The 19,189-nt window shown below is 53.5% G+C and overlaps 1 protein-coding gene across 2 annotated transcripts; it reads left to right on the plus strand.

Moving 5' to 3' along the window:
* The first annotated feature begins 717 nt into the window (after window positions 1–717).
* AMN (amnion associated transmembrane protein) lies at window positions 718–10,078 on the plus strand. 2 transcript variants are annotated; one of them, XM_059374044.1, is made up of 12 exons: window positions 718–828; window positions 1,561–1,679; window positions 1,787–1,831; window positions 7,441–7,527; window positions 7,670–7,888; window positions 8,060–8,197; window positions 8,348–8,456; window positions 8,558–8,634; window positions 8,844–9,021; window positions 9,096–9,282; window positions 9,566–9,659; window positions 9,796–10,078. In XM_059374044.1, exons 1-12 carry the CDS (start codon window positions 786–788, stop codon window positions 9,916–9,918), a joined length of 1,419 nt encoding a protein of 472 aa, XP_059230027.1. In that variant the 5' UTR covers window positions 718–785; the 3' UTR covers window positions 9,919–10,078. The 2 variants fall into 2 exon arrangements, with proteins under 2 accessions (XP_059230027.1, XP_059230028.1); XM_059374045.1 differs by having other exon boundaries at window positions 8,354–8,456.
* The last annotated feature ends 9,111 nt before the right edge of the window (window positions 10,079–19,189 follow it).

The raw sequence follows: 19,189 nt of genomic DNA on the forward strand, positions 1-19,189 counted from the left end.
TTCCGCCTTCCACACTTTCTGACACTCTTCCCCACCACTGTCCCCAGCACGGTCCCCACCACGGTCCCCAGCACCGTCCCCAGCACGGTCCCCACCACGGTCCCCAGCACCGTCCCCACCACGGTCCCCACCACGGTCCCCAGCCCCGTCCTCAGCACCGTCCCCACCACGGTCCCCACCACGGTCCCCACCACGGTCCCCAGCCCCGTCCCCAGCCCCGTCCCCAGCACCCTCGCAGCACCTGCCCAGGCCCGCCCTCCTCCTCTCTCCATCCTTCAGCTCGCGGGCGTTGCGGTGCTCGGTCTCCAGCCCCCAAACTCCTGTTCCTCCCGCGCCGACAGGTGCGCGCCCCCCACCACTCACCCCGCGCCGCTGGCAGCCACTGGGCCTGTGTCCACAGGGCTCGCGCCGCACCCCCCGTCCGCCACGGTCCGCGGCGCAGGCAGGAGGGTGGGCACCCGGCCCCGGCCGCACGGGGTCAGGACGGCAGCGAAGCCGGAGGATGGTCACCACCCCGCCCCCACCACACCCTCGTCCCGGAGCCGGGGGTCGCGACAAGCTCCTCTTCCGGGGCGCCCAAGGTCCTCAGGTCCTGGAGGGCTGAGCGTGCTGGGCGGGAGCGAGTCCGGCCGGCGCCTCCGGGGCGCGGGGGGGCGGAAGGGGGCGTAAATGTGTAACCGCCCGGCCCCGCCCCGCCCGGCCCCGCCCCGCCCCGCCCCGCCCCGCCCGGTCAGGTGGGCCCCGCGGGGCAAAGTCTGCGGGAGGCGACGCGGGAGCGCGGCGGGATGGGCGCGCTGGGCCGGGCCCTACTGGGGCTGCAGCTGCTGGGTAAGCGGGGGGCGCCCCGGCGGGGCCCCGAGGCGGCGGGAGGGCCTCGGCTCGCCCCGGGCGGGCGGCGGGAGCTGGAGAGGCTCCCGGGCCTGGGGGAGGCGAAGACCCCCCGTCGGACCCCACCCCCACCCGGGCTCGGCCCTGCCCTCGGGCGCCGGGGTCGGTTCGAGGCGCGCAGCGTCCCCCGTTCCTGGCTACCGCAGCGACTGCGCGCGGGAGGGCGCGGGCTCCAAAGCTGACTCGGTTTCCCCGTCCCCGACGGCGTGCGGATCCTCGCCCTCGGCACCGCGGCCGACGCGCGTCCTCGGTGCTCGCCCCCGAGGCCCGGGAGCTTGAAAACTGCAGCCCCGGCCTTGCCCCTCTCTTAGCCCCTCGCGGTTCCCTCGGGACACAACTCCCAACCAGAGACCCCCTCCGGCCCCTTCTGCTGGGCCGAGGCCTCCGCTACCCCCTGCACCTCGGTCCTCTGTCGTCCCTGACCTTGCCCCCTGCTCCAGCGACGGGCAAACTGGGGGCGGGGCGAGGAGGCGACGGGGCCGGTGTCCTGGAGGGGGCACGCGGGGGCGGGCGCTGCAGGTCGGGTAGGAGTTCGTCAGCACCGAGGCGGGGCTCCTGCAGGGTCTGGGCCGCCCTGGCGACCCCACCTGCGCGGGCTCTGGGCCCAACCTTCCCTCTGCCCCGGGGGTGGGCGCGTCGGAGGCGAGAGCACTCAGTCCTGCCCGTCCCCAGCGCTGACCCGGGCCGCCTACAAACTCTGGATTCCCGGTACGGACTTCGAAGCCGCCGCCAACTGGAGCCAGAACAGAACCCCGTGCGCGGGCGCCGCCGTCGAGTTCCCCGCAAACAAGGTGCCTTCCCCACACGCCTCCCTGGGGGGCTCGGGATGGGGACTCACGTGGCCGGGGTTTCGGGACAGGCAAAGGGGGGCCGCTAGCCAACCCACTTCTTCCTGCAGATGGTGTCAGTCCTGGTGCGAGAAGGTCACGGCATCTCGGACATGGTGAGGGGGGCTGTGGCTGAGACCCGGGTGGGAGGGGGCTGGTGGTCCCTTCTGGTCGTCTGGAAGCCCCTTTCTTGCCTTCAGATCGGCCCCAACCTGCCTGGGAAACCGTGGAGGCCTCGAGCCTTTGTCCTCTGGAGGGGCTTCTGGGAGGTTCGAAAGATTCGGAGGCAGACACCTTGGTCCCAGCTCAGGCTGTGCCCCAGCCTTGGAAAGGGGTTCAGAGGCATCTCCTCTCCCCGATGCCCTCTGTTTCTGGCCTCCAGCCCCCAGAAGTCAGTCTTCTCTAAGTTTCGCTCCAGGAAACACCCTTCCCCCACTCTACTCCCCAAACCCTTTCTGTGTCCTGGTACCTAAACCCCCCCATCAGAAATCACAAGGGTCTTTCTCTCAAACTGCTTCAGGGGACACTGGTGTTTCAGAGAATGGTGGGAATTAGGAGGGTAAAAGAGGCTCCAAGACCAACAAATCTGGGCAAATCTGGGAGAAGCCACCTACTTGCCTGGAGCTTTCAGGCTATGTTAAAGGCTCTGAAAAGGCCTGGGTCTTTTTTCCCCCGTGGTCTGTGAAAGGAGGGGTCAGCAGGCTACTTACTGGCCTAATGCAGCTGCATGGCCAGAGCTAGGAATGACTGCTTTTTTCTTTTTTAAAAGATTTTATTTATTTATTTGACAGAGAGAGAGGTCACAGGTAGGCAGAGATGCAGGCAGGAAGCAGACTCCCTGCTGAGCAGAGAGCCTGATGCCGGGCTCGATCCCAGGACCCTGGGATCCTGACCTGAGCCAAAGCCAGAGGCTTAACCCACTGAGCCACCCAGTGCCCCCAGGAATGGTTGGAGGAAAAAAGCCAAAAGATGAATACTTTCATGGCCTGTGAAATATAGAATTCAAACTTCAATGTCCATAAATAAAGTTTTATTAGCACACAGCTCCCCTCCCCATTCAGTCACTAGCATCTATGGCCGCTGTCATGCTACAAAGCACAGTTCAGTGGCCATGAGGGAGTCTGTGTGGCCCTCCGAGCCTAATGGATTTACTGCCTGAGGCTTTGCAGAAAGGCTCACCACTCCCTGATTTAAAGTGTCATTTCCCGGGACCCCAGGGTCTCCGAGTCCTCTCCTAGTTAAGTGCCAGCACAGCGCCCACTGTCCTCTGGGTTGACCATTGTCCTGTCAACAGCGGACCTGCCAGCATGGTGTGACTGATGTGAGGGTTGCTGGTCCGAGCAGGGGTGGAGCTAGGGGCAGGGGCTCTGGGTGTGGGTGCCAGGGTTGAGGTCCTCAACTAGTGGCCACTGGACCTTGTGTGGGTGGGCAACTTGTGGGGAGGCATCCAGTGGCCCTAGTACCATCCAAGCTCTTGCCCAGATGCAGGATCTGGGGACCCCAGGTCTTATTTCCACTCCCCAAGGTATCTTGGTTAGTGGATGGTTTCCGAAAGCGCCAATAACGGTGGGACCTGGACACTCATGGGGCAGGACAAGTCAGTGCAAGGGACCCCTGCCTCCCTGAGAGCCAGAGCAGTCTGTCTTGGCAGGGGGCATCAGGCAGATCCTGGAGGTCCCGATCCTGGCAGATCCGGGGTATAGATCCCTTTCTGTCCAACACAGAGACTAAGGTACGGAAGGGAGCAGCAGCTAGGTGAAGGAGCCAGCGGAGGCATAGGGGGGGCAGCTGGGTCCAGGGCCCACTCCCCCTGCCCCTGCCTAACTGTGGCAACCAGGCAGGCAGCAGCCCAGAACAGGAAGGGGGGCATCTAGAGCAGGTGTGGACCCTTGAGCGGCGAGTCAGTTGGGGTGGGGGCCTGGGGCCCTTCTCTGCTCACTGTTACTTTCATGACCTCCTTCCGAAGAGCTTGAGGCGATTAAGAGTCATTCATTCTTTCTTTCATTTCCTGACAGGTCCCTCTGTCTGGCCCGTCTTTCTATCCCCCGCTGTCCAAATGCGAGTCTCATTATAATCTGTGATGCAAAATCAGCTGCCTTATAGGGGTGCTTGTGGTGTTTTGAGAATCCCTTCGCTGCTGCTGAGTCACAGTCATAGCCGAGCATATGTCTAATAAGTGATATGTCACAGTTCTGCCATCGGGCACATGCTTATGTGGGACACTAGCTAGAGAACCAGCTTTAGTCTTCTCCTTAGAATAAGCCCAGTTTCTGATGTCTTCCTCCAAGCCACCAGCCTCGCCCCTTGGCTGCGGCTCAGCCGCCCCGGGTGTCCCTTTGCCTGTTCCCACTGTCACCAAGCGGTCCTCACCCACGGGGGCAACTCTCCTGTCTGCTCTTCTGCTCCAAGGCCAACTAGTTCTTTGCAGATCGGACTGTCGTGGAGAAACTGGAGGGTACTTTTGTCAGGAAACAGCCGCAACGAAACCCTGGAGTTTTGTTTGGGAATGAACACTCGCTTTATACCATCAGGCTGTGAATTTCTCTGCAAATGTTTCATAGACGTTGAAACTAGAGTTTTCTTTCTTTCTTTCTTTCTTTCTTTTTTTAAGATTATTTATTTACTTAACAGAGATCACAAGTAGGCAGAGAGGCAGGCAGAGAGAGAGGAGGAAGCAGGCTCCCTGCTGAGCAGAGAGCCCGATGCAGGGCCTGATCCCAGGACCCTGAGATCATGACCTGAGCCGAAGGCAGAGGCTTTACCCCACTGAGCCACCCAGGCACCCAAAACTAGAGTTTTCGAGTGGTCACCATTCAGGTCTTATACAGCTCAGGCCACTCATTAACACGTTGTAATGTGGTTTCTATTGTGAACGGTACAATGTTTTTACAAAATCATGTGTTTGTTCTAGTTATTTATTTTTATGAATGATGAGAGTTGTTCCTCTTTCCTTCCAGTCCTAACTCCTTTAATTTCTTTTTCTTTCCAAAGAGCATTGTCCAGGGGGTGCCTGGGTGGTGTAGTTGGTTAAGCGTCAGACTCTTGGTTTTGGCTCAGGTCATGATCTCAGGGTCATGGGATCGAGCCCCGTGTCAGGCTCCACGCCCAGCGGGGAGTCTGCTTGGGATTCTCTCTCCCCTCTTCCACTACGCCTCCCTCCCCACTCTCTTTATAAAATAAAGAAATCTTTAAAAATATATAACATTGTCCAGGATCCCTCCCCCTAGGTTGAACAAAAGTGATAAAAGGGGCATCTGTGTCTTGTTCCAACGTGGAAGAGAAGGCGTGTCGTGTTTCTCCATTGAGTGTAATGATTGCTGCAGGGTTTTGGTACAAAAACTATTAAATTGTGGAAGTTCTATTACTAGCCTGCTAGCAGCTTCTTTAAAAAAATGATAAATAGGTTTGTTGGACTTCTCTGGTGTTTTTTGTTTGTTTTACATCAAGTGAGATACGATTGCCCTTCCCTCCTTTTAGCCTTTTAGTGAGGTTTTCTAAGGTTGAATTGTCCTTGTGAGACCACTGTCCTGGGACCTTCCTGTAGGTGCAGGTCCCAGCAGGTCCCCCCTCTGCAAGACACCCGACTTCCCTCTACCCTAGGACGCTGATCATGTGGGCACGAGACTCCTCGCTGCATCTGCTGGGACATCATCATACGTACCACTGAGAAGTAGGGCTGGGAGCAGTCCTTGGACGGGAACCGCATGATCACCTCGCATTTGTAAAATACACTAGTGGATCTAGTCAGTTAATATATATTTTTAAAGATTTATTTTTTTAAAATTTAGATTTATTTATTTTAGAGAGAGAATGCGGGAGTGCGTGGGGCCGAAGGGGAGGGAGAATCGCAAGCAGACTCCCTGCTGATCGTGCGGGACTCGATCCCACGACCTGAGTGGAAGCCAAGATTGGGACCCTCAACCGACTGCACCACCCAGGTGCCCCTGATCAGCAAATATTTTATTGGGGATTTTTTTTTTTTTTGCATCTACATTTATAAGTAGAACGAACATACAATTTTTCTTCATCTGCTTTTGGAATCAAGATCACCACAGGCCTCATGAAATAGCCTGGGCAATTTTCACTCTCTTTTCTGTTTCCCAGAACAACTTCTGTAAGAAGAAATCAGTTGTTCCTTGAGAGTGCAGTGTACTTCGTGTGTGACAACATTGCTGCCGGAAGCCGACTGACGCTGTAACTTCTTTAGTGCTTGTTGGTCTATTTAAATTCTCTTGCTTCTTGTGTCGATTTTGACATTTTGAATTTTTCTAGAAATTGGTATATTTCAAGTCTGGCAGTCCTTTTCATTTCTTAAGCTTCCCAGTGTCCGTGTCTTCCCACAAACAAGTAGGCCCTTCAGGTGTGTCTCTTTTTCCCATTTCGTTCCTTCTTCCTCCAAGCGTGTTGGCAGGGCAGGTCTCTGCCGCTGTCTGTGGTCTTTCCTTATGTCCCGCATTTGAATGGACTTTTGGCCGGATATAAAATTCCTGATAGGCCCTGCTTCTCCTTTAATACATGAAATATCGTCACACTGTCTTGTGCATCCGTTGTTCTTGCTGAGAAACCTGACCTCTGAGGTTTTTTTCTTTCCTGGGTGATCTGTGCGTTCTCTCTGAAACTTCTAGAATGTTCTTCGTGTCGCTGGCGTTCCTAAGCACACTGCCCGCCTTCTGGGTGTGATTCTTCTTGCTTCCCACGCTGCAGGGCGCCTTTCCATGTGGGGTTTCTCAGCTTTCTTCACACCTGGAAAATACATCCTCCTGGCTGCTTCAAATACCCACCCCCCCATTTGTATCTGCATTTTGGAACCCTGGGGTCTGCACTCTCTCCTGCTCTGCCCTGCAGGGTCCCTCCCTCCGCGGGGACCCGCGAGTCCCTGGGTCTTCTCCAGCTGGACCAGTCCACATGTTTATCTCACCTAGTGCGCTCTTCCTTTCAATTATTCCCTGTTCTGTAATTTATTTATATTTTCCCCCTTTGGTTCTTTTTATTATTAGGTTTTCATTTTTTTTTTTTTAAGATTTTTATTTGCTTGTCAGAAAGAGCAGGAGCAAGGGAAGCGACAGGCAGAGGGAGAAGCAGACTCCCCCACGGAGCAGGGACCCCCATGCAGGACTTGATCCCAGGACCCCGGGATCAGGACCCCAGCCAGGGGCAGACACCTAACCGGCTGAGCCACCCAGGCGTCCCTAAGTTTTCATTTTAATTCCAGTATAGTTAACATACAGTGCTACATCACTCGAGGGTGCAGGATAGTGATTCACCCCCTTTGGTTCTTCTCCAAAAACGAGTTCTTGCCCTGTGTGTCCCGGCCCCAGTTCCTGCGGCGCCCCCCGTCTGTCTCCCGGGCTCCCTTGCGCCTGTGGGTGGGGCTGTCTTGCTGTCACAGCCCTGCTCCCTGCCCCTGCCCCCTCTCCCTCACACAGTTCAGGGCCGCCTTCACACTCCTCCGAAGCTGGGGTTCCTGGTTTGTAGTTTCTCGGGGGTGATGGAGAGGGCAGTGGCCTTCGTGTCACCGTGCCCCAAACTCTTCAGGCCCCCAGGGCTCAGGCTGGGTCTGGCCCCTTGGCCTGCAGTCCTGCTCCCTCCGGTTTCTCTGACCCTCAGCCAGGGCCAGGCGCCCCCAGACCCTGAGCTCCCCTCCCCGGGAACAGGGGGGCCGGCGCGGGACCCTGTGGCACCTTGGGTCACCGCGAGGCGCAGCCTCCGCCTGTGCTTCCCGCAGCTCCTGCCCCGGGACGGGGAATTCGTCCTGGCCTCGGGGGCTGGCTTCAGCGCCCAGGACGCCAGCAGGGACCAGGGCTGTGGCACAGGTGAGGCGCCCCGGGCGGGGTCGGGGTGGGGGGGGGTGGGCGGGGAAGGTGACCAGGGCGGGGCCTGCCCTGGGGGCGTGTCTGGGCGGGGCCCGGTTGGGGGCGGCCCTCCCGCGAGGCTCAGGGACTCGCGCCCACCCCGGCGCCCCCGCGCGCTTCCTCGACCCCGACCGCTTCTCCTGGCACGACCCCCGCCTGTGGCGCTCCGGGGACGCGGCGCGCGGCCTGTTCTCCGTGGACGCCGAGCGCGTGCCCTGCCGCCACGACGACGTCGTCTTTCCGTCCGACGCCTCCTTCCGAGTGGGCCTGGGCGCGATCCCCGGCCCCGCGCGCGTCCGCAGCGTCCGGGCTCTGGGCCAGGTGAGCTGGCGCGCGCGGGGCCGGGGCTTGGGTCTCCCCTCCGCGCCTCGGCCCGGGCAGTGCCCCTCCCGGCGCGCCGCCGCCCCTGCCAGGCCCCGCCCGTGAGTTCCGAGCACTCAAAGGCTGCCCCTCCCCCCACCCCGGCGCCGCTCGTGACCCGGCCCCCCGCAGACGTTCACGCGCGACGAGGACCTGGGGCCGTTCCTGGCGTCCCGCGCCGGCCGCCTGCGCTTCCACGGGCCGGGCGCTCTGAGCGTGGGCTCCGAGGCCTGCGCCGAGCGGTCGGGCTGCGTCTGCGGCAACGCGGAGGTGAGTGGGGCCCGCAGCGCCTGGCGGGGGCCCGATCGGGGCGGGGGTCCGCTCGGGGCGGGGGTCCGCTCGGGGCGGGGGCCCGGCGTCCGGCCTCGGCCGCCGCGGTCTGGCCCTCCCGCCTCCCTGCTGACCGACGCCCTCCGCCAGCTGCAGCCCTGGATCTGCGCCGCCCTGCTCCAGCCCCTGGGCGGTCGCTGCCCCCTGACCGCCTGCCGTGACGCCCTCCGGCCCGAGGGCCAGTGCTGCGACCTCTGCGGTGAGCGCCCCCTCCCGGCACGTGTTTGCTGAGACGGCCTAGCTACCGTGGCTCGCCCCCAGCCTCAGTTTCCCTGATGGTACTGGGCCCTCCCGTCGCAGGAGCCATCGTGTCGCTGACCCACGGGCCCACCTTTGACCTGGAGCGGTACCGGGAGCGGCTGCTGCAAACCTTCCTGGTAATGGGGCCGCGCCCCCCACCTTCGCCCTGCCACCCGCCGCCGCCCCCGCCCCCGCCCGGGACCTCTCCCCGCAGGGACCCCGGGGCCCCACTTTGCCTCACTGACGCGGTCACTCTCCGCGCATCCGGCCACCATTCGTCCCTGTGGCCGGGGCCCCCGCAGGTCCGAGGGCGAGGTCCCTGGGACAACCCTGTCTCCGTCCCCAGCCGCAGTACCAGGGGGTGCAAGTGGCGGTGTCCAAGGTGCCGCGCCCGGCCCGGCCGCGCGACACCGCAGGCGCGGAGGCGGACGCGGAGATCCAGGTGGTGCTGGCGGAGACCCGGCCGGAGCCGGGCAGGGCGCGACGGCTGGCCCGCGCCCTCCTGGCGGACGTCGCCGAGCACGGTAACCGCGGTGCGTTTTCCCGGTCCCTGGCCCGCCCCGCGTGGCGGAGACTGAGCCGGCGCCGTCCGTTGCAGGCGAAGCCCTTGGGGTCCTGTCGGCGACAGCTCGGGAGTCGGGCGCGCCTGTCGGGGACAGCTCGGCGGAGGGGCTGGACGGTGCGGGTTTGCGCGCGGAGCTGGCCGGCGGAGTGACGGCCGCGCTGCTCCTGCTGCTGGCGCTGGCGGCGGGCGCGCTGCTGCTGCGCCGCGCTCGGAGGCTCAGGTGCGCCGGCGGGGCCGCGGGGTCTCGGGCTGCGCGGACCTGCAGGGGGGCGGCGGCTCAGGCCGCTGGGTCCCGGGGCCGCGGGGCGGGGCGGATCCGTCGCGGGCAGAGGCTCAGGTCGCGGGGGCGGGGCCTCGGAAATGGGGGTCGCGGGGCGGGGTCTCAGGGCGGGTGCGCCGGGGTCCCGAGGCCCAGGGGCCCCGCGAGGCGGAAGGGGCGGAGGGTCAGGTAGCGGGAGTGGGGGCCGAGCCGCCGAGGGCTCTCGTGCGTCCCTCTTCCGCAGGTGGAGTAGGCGCGACCGAGCGGGCCCCGGGCCGGGGCTGGCGCCCCTGGGCTTCTCCAACCCGGCGTTCGGCGCGGCGGGCTCCGCGGAGCCTGTGAGGGGCCGGGAGGGGGAGCCGGGGAGGGGGCGGGAGGGGGAGCCGGGAGGGGGCGGGAGGGGGAGCCGGTTCTCCCCGCGGCCGCGCTGGGCGCCCACGGCCCTGACTGCGCCCGCCCCTTGATTCCCCGCAGCCGCAGCCCCCGCAGCCCCCGCAGCCCCCGCAGCCTCCGCAGCCTCCCGCGCCGAAGCTGGAAAACAGCAGCACCAGCCGCAGCTACTTCGTTAACCCGCTTTTTGCAGAGGCAGAGGCCTGAGCGGCCGCGAGACGGGTCCACCCTCGCTTCTGCCCTGCGCCACCCCCGGGAAATGTCCGGGACCCTGACCTTGCGGGATCCCCGCCCCCTTCTCCACACTCCTTGTCCCCCGCAGGCCAGGGTGGGGTGGCTTTGCCCAATAAAGAGGTTTCCTGCCCCCGCTTTGCCTTTGCTTGAGCTTGGGGAGCCGCCCAGTGCCCTGGTGCGTGCGTCCGCTGGGGAGGGGTCGTTCTGGGTCCTCCCTCCTGCCACCCGCGAAGGGCAGCTCCGGGCGCTACCTAGGGAATGGGTCCACCCGAAAACTGCAGTCTGCAGAGTTGCACCCAGAACAAGAGGGCGCTGCCCCCGGTGCAAGGGGAGGCGGCTGGAGGACGCGAGCGAGGCACTGGTAAGCCTGGCAGTCCGGGCCACCTCATCATCCTGCCACAGGGCCGCCGACCTTGCAAATAAACAGCCAGTCTTTTTTTTTTTTTTTAAGATTTTGTTTACTGACAGCACAAGTGGGCAAAGCGTCAGGCAGAGGGAGAAGGAGAAGCAGGCTCCCCGCTGAGCAGGGAGCCCGGTGCAGGACTCCATCCCAGGACCCTGGGACCCTCACCCGACTCAAAGGCAGACACCTAACAGACTGAGCCACCCAGGCGGCCCCCATTTTTTTTAAAAAAATATTTTATTTACTTGACAGAGAGACACAGCAAGAGAGGGAGCACAAGCAGGAGGAGGGGGAGAGGGAGAAGCAGGCCTCCCGCGGAGCAGGGAGCCTCATGCGGGGCTCGATCCCAGACCCCTGGATCATGACCTGAGTCAAAGGCAGACACCCAACGACTGAGCTACCCAGGTGCCCCGCTTTCTGCCCATTTAAAAAAATTGGATAGTTTTTTTTTAAGATTTTATTTATTTATTTATCAGAGAGGGGGGGGGCGAGCACAGGCAGACAGAGAGGCAGGTAGAGGCAGAGGGGGAAGCAGGCTCCCCTTCGAGCGAGGAGCCGGATGCGGGACTCGATCCCAGAACGCCGGGATCATGACCTGAGCCGAAGGCAGCTGCCCAACCAACTGAGCCACCCAGGCGCCCCCAAAAATGGGGTAGTTTTTTAAATACCGCGTCGCAGGAGTTCTTTATGTATTTTGGATGCTCGTGTCCTACCAGATAGATTCTTTGCGAAGAGCGTCTCCTCCGCAGGGCGCTGCCCTTTCCGTGTCCTGGGTGGCTCCCCTGCGGCGCAGAAGCCGTCTGGCTGGTCGCAGCTCCCTTGGACCATTTTGGCGTCCGGTGCCCTTGCCCGAGGAAGTGGTGCTCAAGCCAGTATCAGAGCGCTCACCGCCTGGGTTTTCTTCTAGGATTTTTCTGGCTTGGGGTGTTACAGTTGAGTGTTCAGCCCCCCTCGAGCTGGCTCTGGAGTGCGGCGCTCTTCGCCAGCAGCTGATTCCCGGCACCGGGTCCTGCAGAGACTGTCCTTTCCCTGCCGTAGGCTCCTGCCTCCTTTGTGCAATGAGACGGCTGTGCAAGTGTGGGGTTTCTTTCTGGGCTCATCGCTCCGTCCCACTGGTCTGGGTGTCTTTCTGTGCCACCAAACTGCATGGATTACTCCAGCTGTGTCGTGTAAATGTGGGCGCAGGATTCGTTTCCTTCGTTTTCAAGTTTGCTTTGGCTATTCGCGGTCTTCTGTGGTTTCTTATAAATACGGGATTATATATTCTAATTCTGTGACATGCCACTAATATTTTGACAGATTTCTTGGACATTTTTTAAAATAATTTTTTTTAGGTTTTATTTATTTATTTGAGATCACAAGCAGGCAGAGAGGCAGGCAGAGACAAGAGAGGGGGAAGCAGGCTCCCCGCTGAGCAGAGAGCTGGATCCCAGGATCCTGAGATCATGACCTTTGCTGGAGGCGGAGGCTTAACCCACTGAGCCACCCAGGCGCCCCTATAATTGGAATTTTTTTAAGATTTTATTTTTTAAAGTAATCTCTATACCCAACATGAGGCTCGAACTCACAACCCAGAGATCAAGAATCAGATGTTCTACCGACTGAGCCAGGTGGGCGCCCCTAGTATTTGGAAGTTGTCCGTTTAGTCCCCTTCACCCGTTTCACCCACCCCACGTCTCCCTCCCCTCTGGCAGACCACCAGTTTGTCCTTTGTATCTGTGAATCTGTTTCTGTTTGCATGTGTGTTCTTTTTTTTTGACTTATAGATTCTAGATATACGTGAAATCCTATAGTATTTGTCTTCCTCTGACTTATTTCTCATGGCATAATACCCTCTAGTTCCATCCATGTTGCAAGTGGCAAGATTTCATTCTTTTTTCTGCCTGAGTAATCGTCCACTGTTTATACACATCGGCTTCATCCATCTGTGGACGCAGATATCCTGGCTATTATAAATAATGCTGCGACACACAGAGGAGCATAGATTTTTTTTTAAAAGAGTTTATTTATTCAACACAGAGACACAGTGAGAGAGGGAACACAGCACAGGGAGTGGCAGAGGGAGAACCAGGCTTGGTTCTCTCTGGACTCTGGGACCACGACCGGGACCACGACCACGACCTGAGCTGAAGGCAGCTCAGTTAACAACTGAGCCACCCAGGTGCCCCGAGGAGCGTAGATCTTTTCAAATTAATATTTTCATTTTCTCTGAGTAAATGCCCAGAAGTGGGATCAGTAGGCTATATGGTATTTCTATTTTTTATTGTTTTGGAAAAGCCTGCCTGCTGTTTTCCACAGTGGCTGTACCAGCTTGCATTTCTACCAACAGTGCCCAGGGGTTCTCTTTTTTCCACATCTACACCAACACTTGTTGTTTCTTGTCTTTTTCATACTAGCCATTCTGATAGGTAGGGAGTGATGATCTCACTGTGGTTCGGATCAGCATTTCCCGGATGCTTAGTGGTGTTGAGCATCTCTTCATATATCTCTTGGCCATCTGTATGTCTTTATGGGAAAATGTTTACTTAGGTCCTCTGCCCATTTTTTAATTGGATTGTATGTATGTATACATACATATTGTATATGAGTATTGTATATGTGTATATTGTGTGTGGATATACACGCAAACGTATACAGACACGTACGTGCACACACACACTGAGTTGTAGGAGAGCTTTATGTATTTTGGATGTTAGTCCTTTATCAGATCTATTTGCAAATAGCCTCTCCCATATAGTAGTTGCCTTTGCGTTTTGTTGCTGGTTTACTTTGCTGTGCAAAAACTTTTTAGTTTGATGTAGTGTCAAATGTCCATTTTTGCTCTTGTTTCTGTTGCTTGGGAAGAGATCCAGAAAAATATTACCAAGAGTGATGTCCAAGAGTTTACTGCCCATTTTCTTCTTGGATTCCTATGGTCTTAGGTCTCACATTTAGGTCTCTAATCCATTTTGAGTTCAATTTTGTGTATGGTGTAAAGTGTTCTAGTTTCGTTCTTTTGCATGTTGCTTTCCAGATGTCCCAGCACAGTATTTCCCTATTGTATATTCCTGCCTCCTTGGTCATAGATTAATTGACCACATGCACACGGGCTGAGTTTGGGTCTTGTGATCACATTCCATCAGTCTGTCGGGGTTTGTTTTGTTTTTGTTTTGTTGGCAGGACCATTCTGTTTTGGTTACTACAGCTCTGTGATAATAGTTTGAAATCTGGAATTTTGATACATCCAGCTTATTCTTTCTCAAGATTACTCTGGCTAGTTGGGGTCTTGTGGTTCCGTACAAATTTTGGGATTATCTGTTCTAGTTCTCTGAAAATACTTTTGGTTTTTTGATAGGGATGATTGCACTGATTCTGTAGACTGCTTTGGGTAATGTGGACATTCTAACAATAGAATTTTTTCCAATCCACAGGCATGGTGTATCTTTCCATTTATTTGTGTTGTCTTCAGTTTGATTTTTAATGTTGTATTGTTTTCAGAGTACAGTTATTTCACCTCTTTGGTTAAATGTCTTCCTGGCTATTTTATTCTTCAATTTTGAATGGGGTTGTTTTCTTAATTTCTCTTTCTACTAGCTTGTTATTAGCATATAAAAACAGATTTCTTTTTTTTTTTTTTTTTAATTTGTCAGAGAGAGAGAGGGAGAGAGAGCGAGCAAAGGCAGACAGAGAGGCAGGCAGAGGCAGAGGGAGAAGCAGGCTCCCTGCGGAGCAAGGAGCCCGATGTGGGACTCGATCCCAGGGCGCTGGGATCATGACCTGAGCCGAAGGCAGCCGCTTAACCAACTGAGCCACCCTGGCGTCCCTAAAAACAGATTTCTTTATATTAATTGTGTATCCTGCAACTTGACTGACTTCATCCTGCAACTTGACGGAATTTATTCTAATAATATTTTGGGTGGAGTCTTTACAGTTTCTGTATATATTACACGTTTTCTCTCTATACTCTTGTGTCCTCTAATAACATAGTGATCTTTCATTTCCTTATCATTTTGGATGCTCTTTATTCCCTTTTCTTGTTTGATTGCTGTGTCTAGGGCTTCCAGTACTATGTTGAATAGAAGTGGTGAGTTGATATTTTTGTTTTGAGCTTTTCATCAGTTTTATGTTAGATGTGGGTTTTTCAGATAAAGCCTTTATTAGGTTAAGGAACATTCCTTCTATTACCTACTTCGTTGAGAGTTTTAGCCTGAATAGATGTTGAATTTTGTCAAATGCTTTCACTGCATCTATTGAGATGATCGTATGACTTTTATCCTTAATTCTGTTACTACGGTATAGCGCATCGATTGTGTAGATTTTGAATCCTCTTTGCATCCCTGGTATAAATCCTACTTGATTGTGGTGAATGATCCTTTTGATGTATCATTGAACTCAGTTTGCTGATATTTTGTCAAGGATTTTTGTATCTATGTTCATGAGAGTTGTCGACCTGTAATTTTGCTTTATTTGTAATATCTTTGTCTGGTTTGGTATCAGGGCAATGCTGGCTATTTTTTTGGAACAGTTTGAGAAAAATAGGCATTAGCTCTTTCACGTGTTTGGTGGCATTCGTCTCTGAAGCCATCTGGTCCTAGACTTTGTTTGGGGAATTTTTACTGTTACTATGAATTCAATTTCATTACTTAGTAATCAGTCTGTTCAGATTTTCTCTTTCTTCCTGATTCAGTCTTAGAAGATTGTATGTTTCTAGGAATTTATCCATTTCTTCTAGATTGTTCAGTTTGTTGGCGTGTAACTTTTCATGGTGGTCTCCTGTAATTCTTTATAGTTCTGTGGTGATGGTTGTAACTTCCTTCATTTGCAATTATATTTATTTGTTATCTTTTTTTTCCTTGATGAGTTGTGCTAATAGCTGATCAATTCTGTTTTTTCAAAGAACCAGCTCTTAGTTTCATTAATCTTTTCCATTGTTTAAACCTCTATTTCGTTAATTTTTCCTCTGATGTTTATTATTTCCTTTCTTCTACGACCTTTGGGCTTAGTTTGTTCTTTTTCCAGTGCCTGTAAGTGTGCAGGTACAGTGTCCCCCTCTCTGGAGGTAGGCCAGCAGTGCTAGAAACTTAACCTGTTAGAGCTGCTTTTGTTCTTCCCTGTAGATTTGGAGCTTTGTGTCTTCATTTTCATTTTTCTTCAAAGCATTTTAAAATTTCCTCCGATTTCTTCATTGACCTATTGGTTGTTCAATAGCACATCGTTTAATCTCCACATATTTTTAAGTTTTCTTGTTACTGATTTCTAGTTTCCTACCATTGTGGTTAGAAAAGATGCTTGGTATGATTTTAACCTTAAATGTATCGAGACTTGTTTTGTGGGCTACCATGTGGTCTATTCTGGGGGACAGGCCATGTGCACTTGAAAAATGTGTATCCTGCTGTTTTTGGATGGAATGTTCTGTATATATCTGTTAAGTCCATCTGGTCTAATGTGAGACTGCAGGTTAATGTCTCCTTATTGATTTTCTGTCTGGATGATCTATCCATTGATGTAAGTCAGGTGTTAAAGTGCCCTACTCTTGGGGTGCCTGGGTGGCTCAGTGGGTTAAAGCCTCTGCCTTCGGCTCAGGTCACGATCCCAGGGTATTGGGATCGAACCCCGCATTGGGCTGTCTGCTCCACGGAGAGCCTGCTTCCTCCTCTCTCTCTGCCTGCCTCTCTGCCTACTTGTGATCTCTGTCTGTCAAATAAATAAATAAAATCTTAAAAAAAAAATCTTAAAAAGTGCCCTACTCTTATATTGCTGTCAATTTCAGCCTTTGTGTGTGTTAATATTAACTTCATGCTTTTAGGTGCTCCTGTGTTGGGTGCATAAATATTTACAAGCACTTTTCCCATCTGCTGGGTGGAACCCTTTGTCTGATGGAATATTGTCACCCCAGCTGTTTGTTCCTGTTTGGATGCAGGGTCTTTTTCTATCCTTTCCCTTTCAGTCTGTGTCTGTCTTAAGTCTGAAATGAGTTTCTTGTAGACAGCATTTGGGTGGGTCCTGTTTTTTGTTTTTTTTTTTAATCCTTTCTGCTTCCCCATGGATTTTGATTGGAGCATTTACACTTAAAGTAATTATTGATAGGTATGTACTTCCTGCCATTTTGTTAATTGTTTCCTGGTTGTTTTTGTAGTTCTTCTCTGGCTCTCTTCCCTTGTGATTTGATGATTTTCTTTAGTGTTTAGATTCATTTCTATGTTTTGTATATCTGTTATTTATTTATTTTTATTTATTACTTATTTACATCTACTTCTGTATATATATTATAGGTTCTTTGATCTGGGATTACATGAGGCTCATATTTAACAATCTGTGTCTATGGCATTCTGTTTTAAGTAGGTGGTTGTTTAGGTTCAAATCCATTCTCAAAGCACTACATTTAATCTCTTCTACCGTTTTATGTTTTTGACGTCTTTTTATTTAGTGCATACCTTAAGTGATTATTGCAGAATTTAGTTGACTTTACTACCTTTTTTCTTAACCCTCATACTGACTTTTTAAAAGTTTTATTTATTTGAATAATCTCTACACCCAACATGGGGCTTGAACTCGTAACTAAGACTCACATGCTCTATGGAATGAGCCAACCAGCTGCTCCTGAATGCCTTTCATTTTGCTTTTCTGGGAAACTCTTTATCTCTCCTTCAATCCTGAATGTTAACTTTGTCAGAGAGTATCCCTGGTTATGTTTTTTTCTTTCAGCACTTTGAGTATATCATGGCACTGACTCTGGCCAGCAAAGTTTCTGATTAAAATCAACGGATAGTCTTAAAGGAGTTCCTTCATACATAACTAGTTGCTTTTGTTTTTTATGCTTCGTATTCTCTGTATCTTAAATTTTTGACATTTTAATTATAATATGCCTTGGTGTGGATCTCTTTGGATTCATCTTCTTTGGAGCTCTATATGCTTCTTGGATCTTGGTCTGTTTCCTTCCCCAGGTTAAGTTATTATTTCTTGAAATAAGTTTTCTGCCCCTTTCTCTCTCTTCTTCTGTGATCTCTGTAATATGAATGTTAGTATACAGTATACTGGATGTTGTCCCAGAGGTTCCTTAAACTCTTATTTCTTTTCATTCTTTTTTCTTTTTGTTCTTCATTTTGGGTGATTTCCACTACCTTGTCTTTCTCATCTCTGATTCATTCTTCTGTATCCTCAAATCTGTTGCTAATTCCCTCTAGTGTATCTTCCATTTCTGTTTTCATATTCTTAAATTCTGACTGGCACTTTCTCATATTTTCTATCTCTCTTTTTAAAAGATCTTCTTTATTTCGGATACAGAAAGGGAGAGAGGGTGTGTGAGCACAAGCATGAGAGAGGGGAAGGGCAGAGGGAGAAGCAGACGCCTCACTGAGCAGGGGGCCTGACGTGGGGCTTGATCCCAAGAGCTGGGATCATGATCTGAGCCGAGGCAGACACTTAATCAACTGAGCCACCCAGGCGCCCCATATTTTCTATCTCTTGGTTGAAGTCTGCACTCTTGTTTCATTTAGTTATTTTTCTCAGGTTTTGTCTTATTATTTTGTCTGAAACATTCTCCTATGTCTGTTCACTTTGCCTGACTCTGTTTCTGTGTATTAGGTAGTTCAGTGACTTCTCCCAGTGTTCAAGGTTTATGTAGGAAATGTCCTGTGTGGCCGAGAAGTGCAGTCCCTCCTGGCCACCAGTGCCAACGGCTCCAGGGGTGTCCCTTACATGGATGGCATGTACCCTTGTGTTGTTGTGGAGCTGTGACTGCTGTGGGTGTGCCCATGGGCGGGGGTGACACCTGGTCTGGCTGGCCGGGCCTCCCTGCTGTGACTGCCGTGGTTCACTGGCAGCCTGGGTTATACACCCTGTTGTTAACCATCTAGAGGGAGAATTTTATTTTTTAAGAGATTTTATTTATTTGACAGAGAGGCACAGTGAGAGAGGGAACACAAGCAGGGGAAATGGGAGAGGGAGAAGCAGGCTTCCCACTGAGCAGGGAGCCCGATGTGGGGCTCCATTCCAGGACTCTGGGATCATGACCTGAGCCAAAGGCAGAGGCTTAACTGACTGAGCCACCCAGGCGCCCCTAGAGGGAGGATTTCAAAATGGCACTTGCCATCACTGGAGTCTACATAGAATGGGCTAGGAAAATGGCTGCTCCCAGTGTCTCCGTCCTGGGGAGATGCCCAGCTATTTCTGCTCTCTCTGGCAGGTCCTCCAAGATTTTATTTTTATTTTATTCTAATTTTTTAAATTCTAATTTTTAATGAAAACATTAATTATGCCTATGGTACGTACATGTTTTATATGGTATTTTCGTACTGGTTTCTGAGTCAAAGCTAGTCTGTGCATTAACCCTTTAAGGGCAGGCTTTCCTTTTCCTATAGTTCCACTGTTTTCTTGGACAGGACTCCCTGGTAGTTTGGGAACCCAGGTGTTTTGTGAGCTCCTCTGGATCTGGGCTGCCTGATGTGGAGCTCAAACCTCTCTCTCCTCAGGGAGAACGTCTGTACCTGGGAGATCTCTCCACTGTGGAGTACTGCCTCTGTGGGAGTGTGTGTTTCCGTAGGCTGTGTTTCTGCCTTTTCTACCGCTCTCCTTGCTGTGCCTTGTTGTGGAGGCTCTGTTCACCCAGGGTCTGGGTCCCCATTACTGGGGATTATTCCACATACAGTTGTAGATTGTTGTGTTCGTGGGATGAGGTGAGCTCAGGACAGTACTATGCTGCCATCTTGAACTTTCTTCTTTCGATATTTGTCATTTGGACCCTTCAAACAGGACCTTCATTTAACCACAAGAAACCTGCCTTGGTTGGAGGCGTTTCCTGTAAGTTATCAGAGTCAGAGGTGTCCTATCTGCAGTGAGGAGGGGTGTTGTCCAAGGGGGAGG

Source organism: Mustela nigripes, chromosome 13, assembly GCF_022355385.1.
Source record: "Mustela nigripes isolate SB6536 chromosome 13, MUSNIG.SB6536, whole genome shotgun sequence".
NCBI lineage: Eukaryota > Metazoa > Chordata > Mammalia > Carnivora > Mustelidae > Mustela > Mustela nigripes.

Excerpts from the sequence above, each read along its gene's own strand:
- AMN (XM_059374044.1), top strand. The coding sequence starts at position 786 with ATGGGCGCGCTGGGCCGGGCCCTACTGGGGCTGCAGCTGCTGG. Across the intron at positions 1,680-1,786 it reads TCGAGTTCCCCGCAAACAAG|ATGGTGTCAGTCCTGGTGCG; the intron begins GTGCCTTCCCCA and ends TTCTTCCTGCAG. Across the intron at positions 8,457-8,557 it reads CCAGTGCTGCGACCTCTGCG|GAGCCATCGTGTCGCTGACC; the intron begins GTGAGCGCCCCC and ends CTCCCGTCGCAG.